Below are 13,908 nucleotides of genomic sequence, written 5' to 3'. Positions count from 1 at the left end.
CCTCATTCGACGTTCTAGAACCCCCTCCTCCCCGCCCCCCCAAGCCGGGCCAAAACAACTGGTACATCTAGAACAGGAAGGGGGGATAGTTTAAAAAGGGTTATGAGTAAAGAAGGATTCAGAAACAGAAATCTCTGCTATTTCAGACAACAGTCATAAATGCCATGTGCCTCTTCTTGCGAGTTCCCCAATTGTTTGCATCCACACTATTAAAGAGAGGAAATTATGAAAGCGGTAGGGAGACCCCTTTGAGCAGCTTTGGTATACTCCAAAGGGGTGGAGTCTTGGAGTGAGAAGGCGGGCTGTCTCGCGCACCAGCCCCACCCCCCCGCGGAGGTGGGCGTGACCCCTCTGTGAGGTTAATAAATCGAGGCAGTGCCGAGGCGGGCGGCTGCAGAGCGAGCCGGCTCCGGAGCGAGCGCACACGGCGCCCGGGACTCCCCCTCCCCGTCGCCGGTGCCGGTGCCGGTGCCGGTGCCGCTGCTGCCACCACCGCGGGTTGTCGCGCTCTTCTCTTCTTCTTCCTGTCGCCGCCACCGCCTCCTCCATCTCCGCCACCTGGTCCACCTCTGCGGTCCCGCAGGGCAGGCGGTGCTTCGGCCCCCCACCGCGCCCCCTCCGGGGGAAGCCCTGGCCCTGCGGGCCGGGGGATGGAGCTGGGGCGCGCGGGGAGGAGGCGGCTGCTTCCCGCGGGCCACTGAGCGGCCATGAAGACCCTCATCGCCGCCTACTCTGGGGTCCTACGCGGTGAGTACCTGGCGGAAGGCACATTGGGAAGCCCCCCGTGGGGCGCCTTTCCCCTCGTCTGCAGCCAGGTGTGATTGCTGACGGGAACCCCCGGCGGAGCTTCCGAGGGAGGGAGGGGGACTCTAGGGAGTGAGGTGAAGGAAGCCATCTTGTGGGTCAAAAGGGGATGGGGGCACTCTTGGGAGAGCTCACGATAAGGGGTGCCAAGGCGGTAAGATCAGGGGGAGCCCCCTCAGGTGGTGTCAAAAGGGGGTGCCCTTGAGAACTCAAGATAGGGGTGTCTAGGGGATGAGGTGAGGGAAACTTCTTTCAGGTGTTAAAATGGAGGTGGGAGGAAGCGTCTGGGAGAGTATGGGAGGGGGCTCAGAAGACTAGCGTGAGGGGGAACCTCTCTTACGTGGGCCTCTTATAATACGGGGTGTTAAGGAGATGAGGAGAGTTGGGGAAGGCTTCAAGAGAGGTAGGTTGTCAAAGGGAAGGGATTGAGGGGGACCCCCTTAAAATGGGTATCTAATTATGGCGGCGGAGGAATGTATTTATGATGGGTGGGAGGTGAGGGGGAGGTCCTGAGGGGATCGGTGAGAGGTGTGTAAAGGGGAGCCCCATCTCAGTTGTTGTAATCGGGGCAGAGACATCTTCAGTTGTGGGAAAGTTGGGGAATAAAATGAGAGGAACGGGCTCCTCAGGTTTTATAATATAGAAGTGTGCACGCAAGGAAGTGTGCATGTATGTCGGAGGGAGCCGAAAGCTTTGTGTTGGAGAAATTGAGGAAGGAAATGGTAGAATGTTGATAAGAATTTGGTAGCGTTGGTGGCCTGAAAGCCTCAGGAAGGTGAAGTTAGAGATGAAAATGGGGGTGAGGAGAATATTCTTCTGGGTCTCCTCAAGGTGGGTGAAATCCCTGAAGGGATTCTGTAAAGGAGAAGGAAAAGTGATAATGAATGGATTTGGTTTTTCTGTTTCACTCTCTTCCCCCTTGCAGGCTGAGGGGCTGAAGAAGGGTTGAGGAAGGAGCAGGGTTTTTTTTTTTTTGTTTTGTTTTTGTCCCTAACAAACAAATTCCCGGCTCTTCTATTTCCTCTCCCTCCACCTATAGGATTGGTGTGGCATCTCACCCCTCCCCCAGGTGGAAGCCAATGTTCTCCAGCAGTCTGGGCCTCTCTTGGCTCGGTTGGGGGCTTGGGGAGGAGAGATGATATGCTTTCTCTACTAATCGCCGACACTAGAGAAGGTTAAATCCTATAGATTTATAGTGATAACTAGAAAAGAGGTTATTTTTATCTAGCTCATTGGAGAAATTCCTTTACTGAGGACTAATAGTGGAATATGACATGTCTCAGTAGGTGGTGAGCTCCCCATCACTGACTGGGAAGTTAAATGACTTTGTTGAGGATGTTGACTAGGTCCCTGATGCAAGTCATACTGTTTGCTAATAAGTGGCTTCTGTTGTCTGTCTGTCTGCGGGAAGACTGGTTGTCAGAGTTGAGTAATTTGTACCTGGGCAACCCAACTAGGAAATCAGGACTAGGATTCACTAAATACCATTCTGCCCTTCACTAAGCTGTGAATAGATCCTGAGTATTTAAAGACTTGTTTCCAACCTTTTGATATTGGCAAAGACAATAGCCTCCACCCCACATCACCCCAGACTTAAAAACCGCAACTACAGGGAGCTAGGAACTGACATGATTTGGGGGATGGAGGTAAAGTTTGTCATATACTGCTTTGACATTTGCTGGCTATGTGACTTTGGGGAAATTATTCATTTTCCTCACTTGTAAAGTATGATTAGATTAGATGGTCCCTAAGAAGATCTGTTGCATTTTTTACATATATTTTATTTTTGGCATAAAGATTGGAACAAACAAATTCTTGAGGTTCTTTCCAAGTCTGGGCTTCTGTAATTATGTAATACTAAAGCAGATCAGGTAATAAAGGGGAGAAAGTATTGCTTTGCAGCAGTCTTTCAAAATGGAATAGGGAAGCTAATGAATAGGACTAGTTGAATCCTTGGGCTGATCAAGTTTGGCCAGAGGTTGCAGCTGAAACTCCACCCTCCTAGTTTAACATCATAGGGAACATATTTAGGTTGAAAGATCACATGTTTATTAGAAAACATATTTACTGAAATATTCCTTCACTCTCTTCTGGATCCCTTAGGTAGTCAGCTCTAGTGAGCAAATGATTAATCATCCATTTTGGGAATCCTGTTTTTAATTCAGAGCCCCTATTTTTCTTATACTGACCTGTACTTCAGGAGACTTTCTGCTAGGCGGCTAGGTGGCACAGTGATGCAGGCCTATAGTCAGGAAGCCTTCTTTTCTTGAGTTCAAATTTGGCCTTAGATACTAACTAGATATCTTAGACAAGTCACTTAACCCTGTTTGCCTCATTTTCTTATCTCTGTAATAAGCTAGAGAAGGAAATAGTAAACTACTCTAGTATCTTTATTAATTTCAGCAGACCTCTCTGGGCCCTACTTTTGTCCATAGAATAAAAAGATTAGATTAAAATAAAGCTTCTTAAACCTTTTTTTGTGTATGTCCTGGTAGTTTCTGCCAATCTAGTGTAGCTTGAGGAATCCTTCCCAGAAAAATGTTTTTAAATATAATACAATTATCAGGAACCTTTTTTAAAAGTCTTCATGGACCTCCAGGTTACCTTTGAACTAAATCCTATTTAGAAAAAAAAATTTTAAGTGAGAAGGCTTACATAAAGTCTGAGATAAAATTTAACACAGAAAACTTACACAGGTCACTTACTAGATGTTTGACTATAAATGTCTTTTTATTTCTGTGGGACTCAGTTTTCTTATCTGTAAAGTGGAGATAATGCTAGTACTGTTTTTACAAGATTACATGAAGAAAGCAATTTATAAACATTAAAGCATTATAAAAATGAAAGTTTACAGTACGGGTGATATAACATACAAGTATTGAAAAAAAGGCAATATTCAGTAAAAAATTCAGAGAAGAAGATCATTATGTTCTAGAATAGTCAAGGTTTCTTGGAAGAGGAAGTTCAAACTGGGATCTGTAAGATTCAGCTGGGGACAGGTATGTGTAAAGATTTTATAAATGTTTGCTGAATTTGTTTAATTGAATTAACAGCTCACCTGTATTTCCCTCCAGTTTAGAAAATATTTCTTTCCAACCCCTGTGAAATAGGTAGTGCAAAAATTGTTACCAAATAAAGTTGTGTGTAAAGTGTTTTGTAATAATAGTAAAATAACTAGCATATGTATGGTACTTTAAGGTTTGAAAAGAGTACTTTGCAAATATTATCTCATGTTATCTTCTCCACAGTCCTAAAAAGTAGGTGCTATTGTTTTCCCTCTTTTACATGAGTAAATACTTGTTCAGTGTGTGAGGCTAGATTGAATTCAGGTGTTGCCTGATTCTAAACCAAGCACTATTCATTCTGCTACCTAGCAATAATAATAGCTATAGGTTTGCAAAACATGTCACACATGTTGATCAGTAAACTTTTATTATATTATGTACTTTATGTACTGTGCTAAATTTGGGGGATACAAAGAAATATAAGACAGCTCCTGTTTTCAGGAAGCTTAAAGTTGAATTGATAAATTGAAAATAATCACTTGTATATAAGTGTTTGGAGGTTTTTTCTTCCATTCTCTTAGTCTCTCTGTCTCTGTCTCTGTCTCTGTCTCTCTCTCTCTCTCTCACACACACACACACACACACACACACACACACACGTGTATATATGAGAGATCACCTTCCTTTGAAGGTGGAATTTTAATTGGGACTTGAGAGAAACCAGTAGGTGGAAATGAGGAAGGAGATCGTTTAAGATGCAGGAAACATGTTGAAAATGATGAGAGTTGAGTTTGTTTTGAGGAATATAGCAAGATTAGTGTTGTTGGATCAAAGAATATAAGAGGGGCAGAGGTCCCTCTTAGAAAGTTACATTTAGAAAATTGTCTAAGTGTAAGTAAACTAGAAAGGTGGTGTGTGTGAGTGTGTGTTTTAGATTATGAAGGGCTTTGAATGCCAGACAGAATTTTATGTTTGATCTTGGAGGTGATCAAGAGCTCCTGGAATTTATTTAGCATGGGGGTAACATGGTTAGAAGCCTTTTTTAGGAAGATCACTTTGGCATGTGAATGGAGGATAGACTAGAGTGGGAAGAGAAATGCTTGAGGCAGCCAGGGGGTTGTTGCCCAGGTATGAGGAGATAAAGGTGGTGACAAGTGTCAGAGGAAAGAAGCATATGTGAGAGATGTTATGAAGATAAAATTGGTACACCCCTGGGACATAGTTGCTGTCATTATTTACAGATAAGAAAACTGAGGCACACAGTGGTGAAATGACTTGCCCAGGTCCCACAGGTCAGTGTCTGAGGTTAGATTTGAACTCTGTTTTTCTTGGTTCCAATTCACCTATAATGCTTCAGGTGCTATATGAATGTTGGCTACAGTCATCATCCCCAGTTTCCAAATGAGGAAACTAAGGCATAGATAGATTTTGATGTGCTCATGTTCACAAAACTTGTAAGGATGGAAGCCTGGTTTTGTGCTCTCTCCATGATGTCCCACTGCCTCTGTAGGCTACAATCCTTATCCCAGTCTGGTCCCTTACAGATACACAAAGTCCTGTGCTTGGCACAGGGGCTCAAAGACGAAATATCTCTGCACAGAAGGAGTTTACAATGCCCTGCAGGGATTTAATAGGCCTATTCTAGTAGGGACAAAGGAAAAATCCAGATAAATGCTCTAAGAAAATATGAGGAAGGAAAGAGTTGGAGCAGGGAAGGTGGGAAGTAAGGAAAGAAGGTAAAGCTTCATGGGAAGGGGGAAATGTGAGCTGGGTCTTAAAGGATCATAAGAATTTCACTATTCAGATGTGAAGGGGCTGTGTTCAAACCATTGGTAGGGAGAATATTGCCCTTGGATGTGTGGAAGTGGGAAAAGGCTGGAGGAGAGATTTGGGGAATGTCTAATAGGCCATTTGGCAAGAGCACTGAATGCCTGAATCGGATGTATGAAGTGGACTTGCATAAGTGTCTCCAGGTTGAATCAACTTGGTTGGTTATCTGCAATCAAAAAAAAAATTATACATGTTAAATCCCTCCGTGATAACCTTTTGACATCCAGCATGATTTAGGATATGTGACACCTTTCTCTCTTCCTCCACAAAACAAGAAGAATATTTGGAATTATCATTTAGACTATCTGTGTCTGACTTCTGTTAAAATCAACAAATGAGGCTGAACCCTAATTATCCTGAAGGAAGAAGTGAGAATTCCTCAATTCTCTTATTAGATTTCTGAAAAAAATATGGCCTAGTGGATGATAGTCTTGAAATTAGAATGCTTGCATTCCAACCCCAATTTTGACATTTATTAAACTAAATTACTTAGGGCAGGCATTTCAGTCGCTCAGTGGATAAAGATTCAGGCTTAGTGTCAGGAAGACCTAAATTCAGACAGTAACTATATGACTCTTGGCAAGTCCTATTTATTTATTATTTATTATTATTAATTATTATTTCATCTTTATTTACCTCAGTTTCCTTATCTGTAAAATGAACTAGAGAAGGAAATGGCAAACCACTCTATTATCTTTGCCAAGAAAATCCCAGATGGGATAACTAAGAGTTGAACATTACCAAAAAACAAGAACAACAAATTTAGGGCAAGTCAATTTAGCCTCCATTTCTTTCTCTGTTTTTCTGTAAAATAGGGTTACTATTTGTACTTCCTACATCATAGAGTTGTTGGATCAAATGAGGAGATGTAAAGACATTAAAGTGATTATATAACTCATCTGATTTTAGACATGTGAGCTTTTTTGTTTTTTGAATAACCCTGTTCCCAGCCACCTCATGTTACAGAGGAAAAAACAAGCCCAGTGTCTAGTAGCGACTAGCCCAGAGTCACATAGGAAACTCATGTCAGAGCTGAGACTAAAACATAAGATCCCTGAGTCTCACTTAAATCAGCAAAAAGGTTGAGAAAGAGCATGAATATTATAGGGAAAATTATTACCGAATTCATGACTGGATAACATTCTGAAAGATCATCTCAGCTCTGAGTAGTGGGATGCTGTGGGACTTTGGGGTGTTTTCTCTCCTCTCCCTCTTCTTAAATCCCATGTAACACGCAGCCCTATGATGGGGGGTGGGAGTGGAGCCTGGGTATCGAGGTGTCTAGTCTTGGACAAGATCCAGCCCTTTCCCTTGGCCATATGTCATCGACCTTCTCCATCCTGCCTCAACTTGGCCCCTTAGCTCTGTTTGGTGAGGGTTGGAGGTGACAGGGTGAAATGGCCAGCTCTCCGGCCTCATGAGTCTTTCTCAGAAAGCAGTTCTGGAGCCCAGGCTTGATGTTGTACCAGTCAAGTGAAGATTAAAGATAAGAGCTCTGCTCAGCTGCCAGCTATCAGAACAGTGGCCCAGAGCTTCTCCCTCGGGGCCTTCTGCTGCAGGGTTGGACTTGGCCTTGGGCCCATAGGTAGCTGGCCTGGCTCACCTGAGGCCTAGGAAAGAGTCAAGAGAAGGGATGAAAGAATAGTAGAAGATTACAAGCCCTTCTCCCTTCCTGAATCTTAGAAATACAGAGCTGGAAGGGACCTTCTTTAGAGATCATATTATCCAAACCTCTCATTTTGTCCTTAAGGAAATTGAGGCCCAGGGAAGAAGGGACATGCTTAGGGTCATAAAGTTAGTAAGTTCCAGAGCCAGATGGGACTTGAAAACATGTCTTCAGACTCTAAATCCATATCATCTTATCCGCAGCTTCTTAAACTTGGGGGTCTTGTAGCTGAATGTAGGGACCATGAAACTGTATTTTATTATCAGTAAATGTTTGATTTGAATATCTCTTTTATACAGCTATATACCCACAGTTGTGTAAAAATTTCATGGACAAAAAGGGATCACAAGTGGAAAAAGTTTTAAGAAGCTCTGATCTAATCCAGTTTGCACATGAACAGGAATCTCTTTCAGCATTATGTATGTTACCTCTAGATAATAATTTTAAGTTAACTTTGAGGAAATCTTAAGAGATTCAAGTTTATAGGAGAAGGGATAATGTAGGAAAAGACAGAAAATTTTCTTCATTTGTAGGCACACGTGATGGATAAGGACAGGTATGTTATTTGCAAGTCCTCACAAATACTCACTTGCCTATTGCAGCCTAGAAAGAGGTCCTTAAATGAAATCTGTCTTAAATACTATACTTAGCCCAAGCCTAGGTAATAACAGGGAATAAAAAGTATGTTATTTAATTTGTTCATTCATTACTAAGTATATGTGATCTCTGTCCTTGGAGAGATTACATGGTCAAGTGAGACAGAAAACTGGCACATTAGAGGTTCTAAATAAATGCTTGTTCATTGATTTTCAAGGAATCACAGATTTTGGAAGACGTGAAAAGGTTAGAGCCTTCTGCATTGATTATACTTATTGTATTTAATTTTTGTAGGGAAGAATTAGCAGCATTAGATAAATTTTTAGAGGTGCAGGATACAAGGTAAAACTTCCTAACTATTAGAACTGGCCAATGATGGAGGAATCTGAAGTGGTAGAAAGGAAGTTTTTTGTCACTAACTTGGATTGACAATGAACTAGCTGACCTCTCACTTTTTCAGCTCTAAATGTCTGGCTTACTATGTTGCAAAGAGCATTCCTGCTCAGGTAACTTCTGTCAGAGGTTCTTGAAATTCTATGAATTTGCAAAATGTTAAGAATTTGTGCAACAAGGGGAAGCTGGATGGAGCACTGGCCCTGGAGTCAGCAGGACCTGAGTTCAAATTCAGTCTCATTAAACACTTGTTAACTATGTGACCCTTGGCAAGTCACTTCACATTGGAAGTGAAGTCACATCTGACTTCAGGGCTGGTGAGTAGTTGCCCAGGATCACAGAAGTGTAAGTGTTAAGTGGCAAGTCCTCCTGACTCCAGGGCTGGTGCTCTGTCAGCTGTACATCTAGCTGCCCCTGTGATTACCTTTCTGTTTTGAAAAAAGCACTCTTCATAACTGCTTTTTGTCACCCCTCCTTTATGGATGACAGAATAGACTCAGAGAGATGAAATAACATAAAATTTCCTGAAGTCACACAGTTAGTAAATGATAGAGAATGGGACTTGGATTCTGATATTGTGAAAACAACTAACATTCTTGAAGAATATTAAAGAAGTCCATGATTGAATAATTCAGGGTTCCATGGGACTCAAGGTTTATACAGAAGAAACCAATTTCCACTTTTCACATGTCCCTGCACTGTGACTGCAACTTGATGGTGACTATTACTGTGATGTACCCTGAGTCTGGCATTGTCACCAAGCAACCTCAGATACTCCCACACCATTAGTTATTTAAAATTTACTGTCAAGTAGTGGGGGAATTTGCCGCTGGGTACTTGGTTCTATACTTGGGTTAAAGGTGAGGGCCTTCAATAGCCAAAGTGTGCTAGATATATGCCCCTAGAATAATAATGATGATATGTCCTTAGAAAGTATGTGTGGCACAGAGTATCAGAACTTAAAGTATTGGTAAGTTTCCCAGACTATATGAGAGCTCCTGCTTTTGTGCTCAAAGCAGACTTTGATCCCTGAGTTTGCATCCATTGTCTTTGCTGTAAATCCACACTCACAGAATGTTGAAACTGGAAGGAGACTCGAGATACTGAGTTTAACTTCTTAATTTTATATGTGAAGAAACAGTACCTGGAGAAGGATACCAATTTTACATAGTTAAGTAGGCCCTACTTTAGGAAATGTTACAGATGAGCCATCTAGACTTATATTCATGAAGTATACTTATTAAATCCTGACTAACCTTGTGCTTTAAAAAAGCAGCTGGGCTGCTGTTAAGTATTAGACTTTCCTTAATGGACCTCAGTGTTGGTTTGTAGATTATTTGAGTTGTTTTTGTTGTGTGTGCGCCTACACATAGACTCAGCTTTAAGAAACCTAATTTACAAAATAAGAAAAAAAATTAGAAGGCAATTTTATTATAGAAGGATTATTTTCAAGGGTTCCACGAAAAGCTAATTTATCCCCAAACCAGTGTTCTTTCCAGTGTAACATACTGTCTTCATACTGATCTCCATTTAATGAGGAAATTCAGGTTCAGGGAGTTGTGACTTCCTCAAAATTGTGATTCTTTTCAACGATCTTGTCAAGAGCTCCATTTCTCTGGTATAGTCAAGCTTATGTTTATGGATCATGTAAAAGGAGATTGAAATGACTTAAAGCTAAATTGGATATTTCTCAAGATTTGTGACATGATCATGGAAGTTCAGAAGAAAATCAGGTTTGATTTATAACATCAATTTATGTATGACTTTGGGGGAAGGCAGGATTTCTTAAACTTTTTCCACTTGTGATCTTTCTGCCAATAAATTTTTACATGACATCTTGTCTAAAGGTATATAAAATAGGTAAACAAAATCAAACATTTACTGATGATAACTCAAAATTTTGTGAGTTATCAGAACCCCATCTGGAATTGTGAACCACAGTTTAAGAAGCTGGGAAGGGGAATCAGGGGTACCTGCTATCAGGTCCACAGTTAGCCATTTCTCTTGATTGGAAGTTAGAGTATAGTTTTGAAAGGGCTATGGGAAAACATGGCCATTAATGTACTACCAGTGGAAGTTAGATAGTAGCACTTTCCAAATGAAGATAAAATTTATAAGTCACTTGTTATGGAAAATAGCATTCACTTGATGCTGAGTGGGTATACAACCCATCCACAGAGAACTTCTCATCTTAGAGGAAGTTACTACTCTTGTCCATACAGAATTGTTAATGTGAAAGGGTCTTCTACCCTTAGAGAGAAAGATATAGCCCTTTACCTAGTGGGGATTCCTAGTTAAAGGAACAATCTTGACCTTTGCTTGTGCTGTTTTCCAGTTCAATCTTCTCATTCTTCAAGTCAAAACTCTATTTTCTCCAGGAAGCCTCTTTTAGCAAATCAGGCTGTCATGGATTTTTCTCTCATTTGACCTGCATAGCTCTTTTTTTTTTTTAATTATAGCTTTTTATTTACAATTTTTTTACATTTACATACTTTTTTACATTTACATTTACATAATTTTTTCAACATTGACCCTTGCAAAATCATCTATTCCAAATTTTCCTTCCCCCCACCCCCTCCCCTAGAGGGCAGAGTAGTCTAATACATGTTAAAATATATGTTAAATGCAATATATGTATGCATATTTATACAGTTATTTTGCTGCACAAGAAAAATCGGATCAAGAAGGAAAAAAAAAATCTGAGAAGGAAAACCTGCATAGCTCTTGAAAACCTGTACCACAAAACAGTGCTCAGCTCTGCTCTGATTACAATATTGGCATTATTAACTCTTTGTGGTTTACCATGTCGCCTCTTCCAATATCAGTTGTTTGATAAGATTATTTATTTAGGCCAGGCCTTCCCCACCTCATGCCCTAATCATTCTCCATGAATGTACACACCCATGCAAACTAATATAATATATGAGCACATACCTATTTTCTGTAGAACCAGACCTATGCCTTAGAATAACCCCTGGAAATGGATGGTGCTAGTTTGGGACTTCTTAGACGAAATAAAGCTTAAGATAAAGAGCTTGGGAGAGAACCAACCTTGATGGAGAAGGGGGCTAATGCTGTACAATGAGGGACTTGATCTCTAAGTTGCATCCCAACTCTAAATAGCTTGAGGGTTCAGAATAGCTTCTACCCCTGTGATGCAAACAAAGTGGGAAGAGCATTAGATTAAGAGTTAGGAGAGACCTGGGTTCGAGTTTTGCCTCTGATACTAGCTATGGAATCATGGACAAGACCCTTCACTTTTTTTAGTCTGTTCCCTCATCTATTAAGCAGGAGTAATAATTATCATACTTAATTTTTGAGGTTCGCATGAGACTTAAATAAGATGATGTATATAAAATACTTTGCAACTGCATTATCTAACAACAAATGTCAGTAATTATTAGCAAAGTTCTTTATTCAAACAGCCCAATGAGAGAGAATTATTGTTCCCATTTTAGACTTTAAGAAGCTGGGTCTCCGAAGTGGAAAGGACATCACAAAACTAACAGTAATAGGGATAAGGGAAGGGAACTTTCATTTCCTTTTTATATGAAGCTCCTAAGGGAAAAGGGATGATGCTAAGAAGTTATAAATGACTTGCCTGGGGCCACATAACCTGTATGTGTCTGAGACAGGACTTAAATGCACATCTTCCTGGGCTCACTCTAGTCACTATGCTGGATTTCTTTTAAATGTATAGTCTATTTTACTTTTGCAGAAGATCGAACATAAATTATTGCATCCTCAAACAGCCTTTTGAAATGGGTAGAGCAAGTATTAATCTTTCTCCTAAAGAGCTAGACTTAAGTCTCAATTCAACATCTATAAAGTACCTGCTATGTATGTGCAAGGCATTATACTAGCCATTGCTGATTAAGTGACAAAAAAAGTCTCTATCTTCTAGGAATTTAGGTAAGAGAGCTCTGATTATTAAGTTTTCCCCATGCCTTTGAGCTAAAATTTACCTTTCTGTAACTTCTACCTGTAATGGGCTGAGGCTTGAGTTGATACACTGAGGTCCCAAGCACATGAGGCTAAATAGTAATTGGACCATACTCTATTAATATATAAGCTTGGAGAAAGAATGGCCCCCACCCACTCTTTGTGCAAGTCCTGATGTGCTGTTTCTCTTTTTGCTTTTTGCTGAGGCAGTTGGGGTTAAGTGACTTGCCCATGGTCACACAACCAGGAATTGTTAAGTGTCTGAGGCTGGATTTGAACTCAGGTCCTCCTGACTTCAGGGCTGGTGTTCTACCCATTGAGAGGGAGAGGGGGAGGGGTCTGAGCTCTCCTCCCCTTCCTTTTTCACTCCCCTGCCCTTCCTTTTTCACTCCCCTGCCTCCACCCACCAGAATCGTCATTTCCTATACAACACATCAGGACTTGCACAAAGAGTGGGTGGGGGCCATTCTTTCTCCAAGCATATATATTAATAGAGTATGGTCCAATTACTATATAGCCTCATATGCTTGGGATCTCAGTGCATCAACTCAAGCCTCAGCCCATTACATCTACCCACTACCCCAGATGGGTTCTTTAGGTCTAGCAAAACATGTCTAATCCATCTTCTATATTTTAGTCTTTCAAATATATGAAGAAAGCCATTGTGTCGTAATTTATTACCACTTCCCAACCCCCCAGATCTTCTCAAAGCTAAAAATTCCCAGTTCCTTCCTAATTGTACCACCCAGAATTAAGCATACTATTCCAGACTTAGTATCACCATACTTAGGACAATGAACTGTCTACCTTAAGCCACTTTTCTTTTTTCTGGCCTCTTGTCCCAACTATATTCTGAACCTCATTTTTATTACTAATGGTAATTTTCATTTCTGTAGGACTAAAGTTTACAAAAATACTTCCCTCATAGCATCTTTGTGAGGTAGATTGTGCTGAAGGTATTATCCCCCCTTTTGCAGATGAAGAAATGAGGCTGAGAATTAAAATGATTTGCCTGTAAGCCTCACAATGAGCTTTGAACCGGATTTACTAACCCCAAGGGTAGTATTTTTCTTAGAGCATACCTCACTTAATCTTGCTATCTTTCTATTTGATCACTGCTTACTCAGGATAAGGCATTGCAGTATAAAGGGGGGAAAAACTCTAGATTTGGCAGATAGGTGATTTGAAATCCAGTTCTGGCACTAGCTGTATAATCTTGACAAGTCACTTAACATCTCTGATATTAGAAAAAAATTGCTTCATAAACTTGACTGTATGTGTGGGATATTTCAATTATATCTTATTCACCATAAGTTCCTTTAAAGGAAGTAGAGACTGTGTGTCTTTGATAATAATAATAAGCTAATACTTAGTATAAGTTTTTTATGGTTTACAAAATCCTTTTCTGACAACAACTCTGAAAGAAAAAGGTAGGGATTATTGCCCCCACTGTATATAGAAGGAAACTGAGTGGTGATGATTTGATTTGACTATTAAGAAGTAACACTTGGATTCAAAGTATTCTGACTCTGAACAATAGTGTACTTTCCACTGAATTTTTCTGTCTTATGTTAATGTTCACACCAAAAAAGTTATGTCGTACTCCATATAACTTGCTCCAAACTAGTTTTGGAGAATTTGTAATTATGATTAATTTTCTCATGACCTTGG

The 13,908-nt window shown here is 40.6% G+C and overlaps 1 protein-coding gene across 1 annotated transcript in view; it reads left to right on the top strand.

The window, feature by feature from the left end:
• The first annotated feature begins 375 nt into the window (after positions 1-375).
• Positions 376-13,908, top strand: part of DGAT2 (diacylglycerol O-acyltransferase 2) — a 54,040-nt gene continuing 40,507 nt past the window's right edge. Inside the window, exon 1 of the mRNA XM_051987078.1 lies at positions 376-747. Within this exon, the coding sequence (XP_051843038.1) occupies positions 708-747 (40 nt within the window). The 5' untranslated portion in view covers positions 376-707. The remainder of the gene's footprint in view (positions 748-13,908) is intronic.

The sequence above is a fragment of the Antechinus flavipes genome, chromosome 3 (genome assembly GCF_016432865.1).
Source record: "Antechinus flavipes isolate AdamAnt ecotype Samford, QLD, Australia chromosome 3, AdamAnt_v2, whole genome shotgun sequence".
NCBI classification, from domain to species: domain Eukaryota; kingdom Metazoa; phylum Chordata; class Mammalia; order Dasyuromorphia; family Dasyuridae; genus Antechinus; species Antechinus flavipes.
This window is presented reverse-complemented; position numbering and strand designations above follow the sequence as displayed.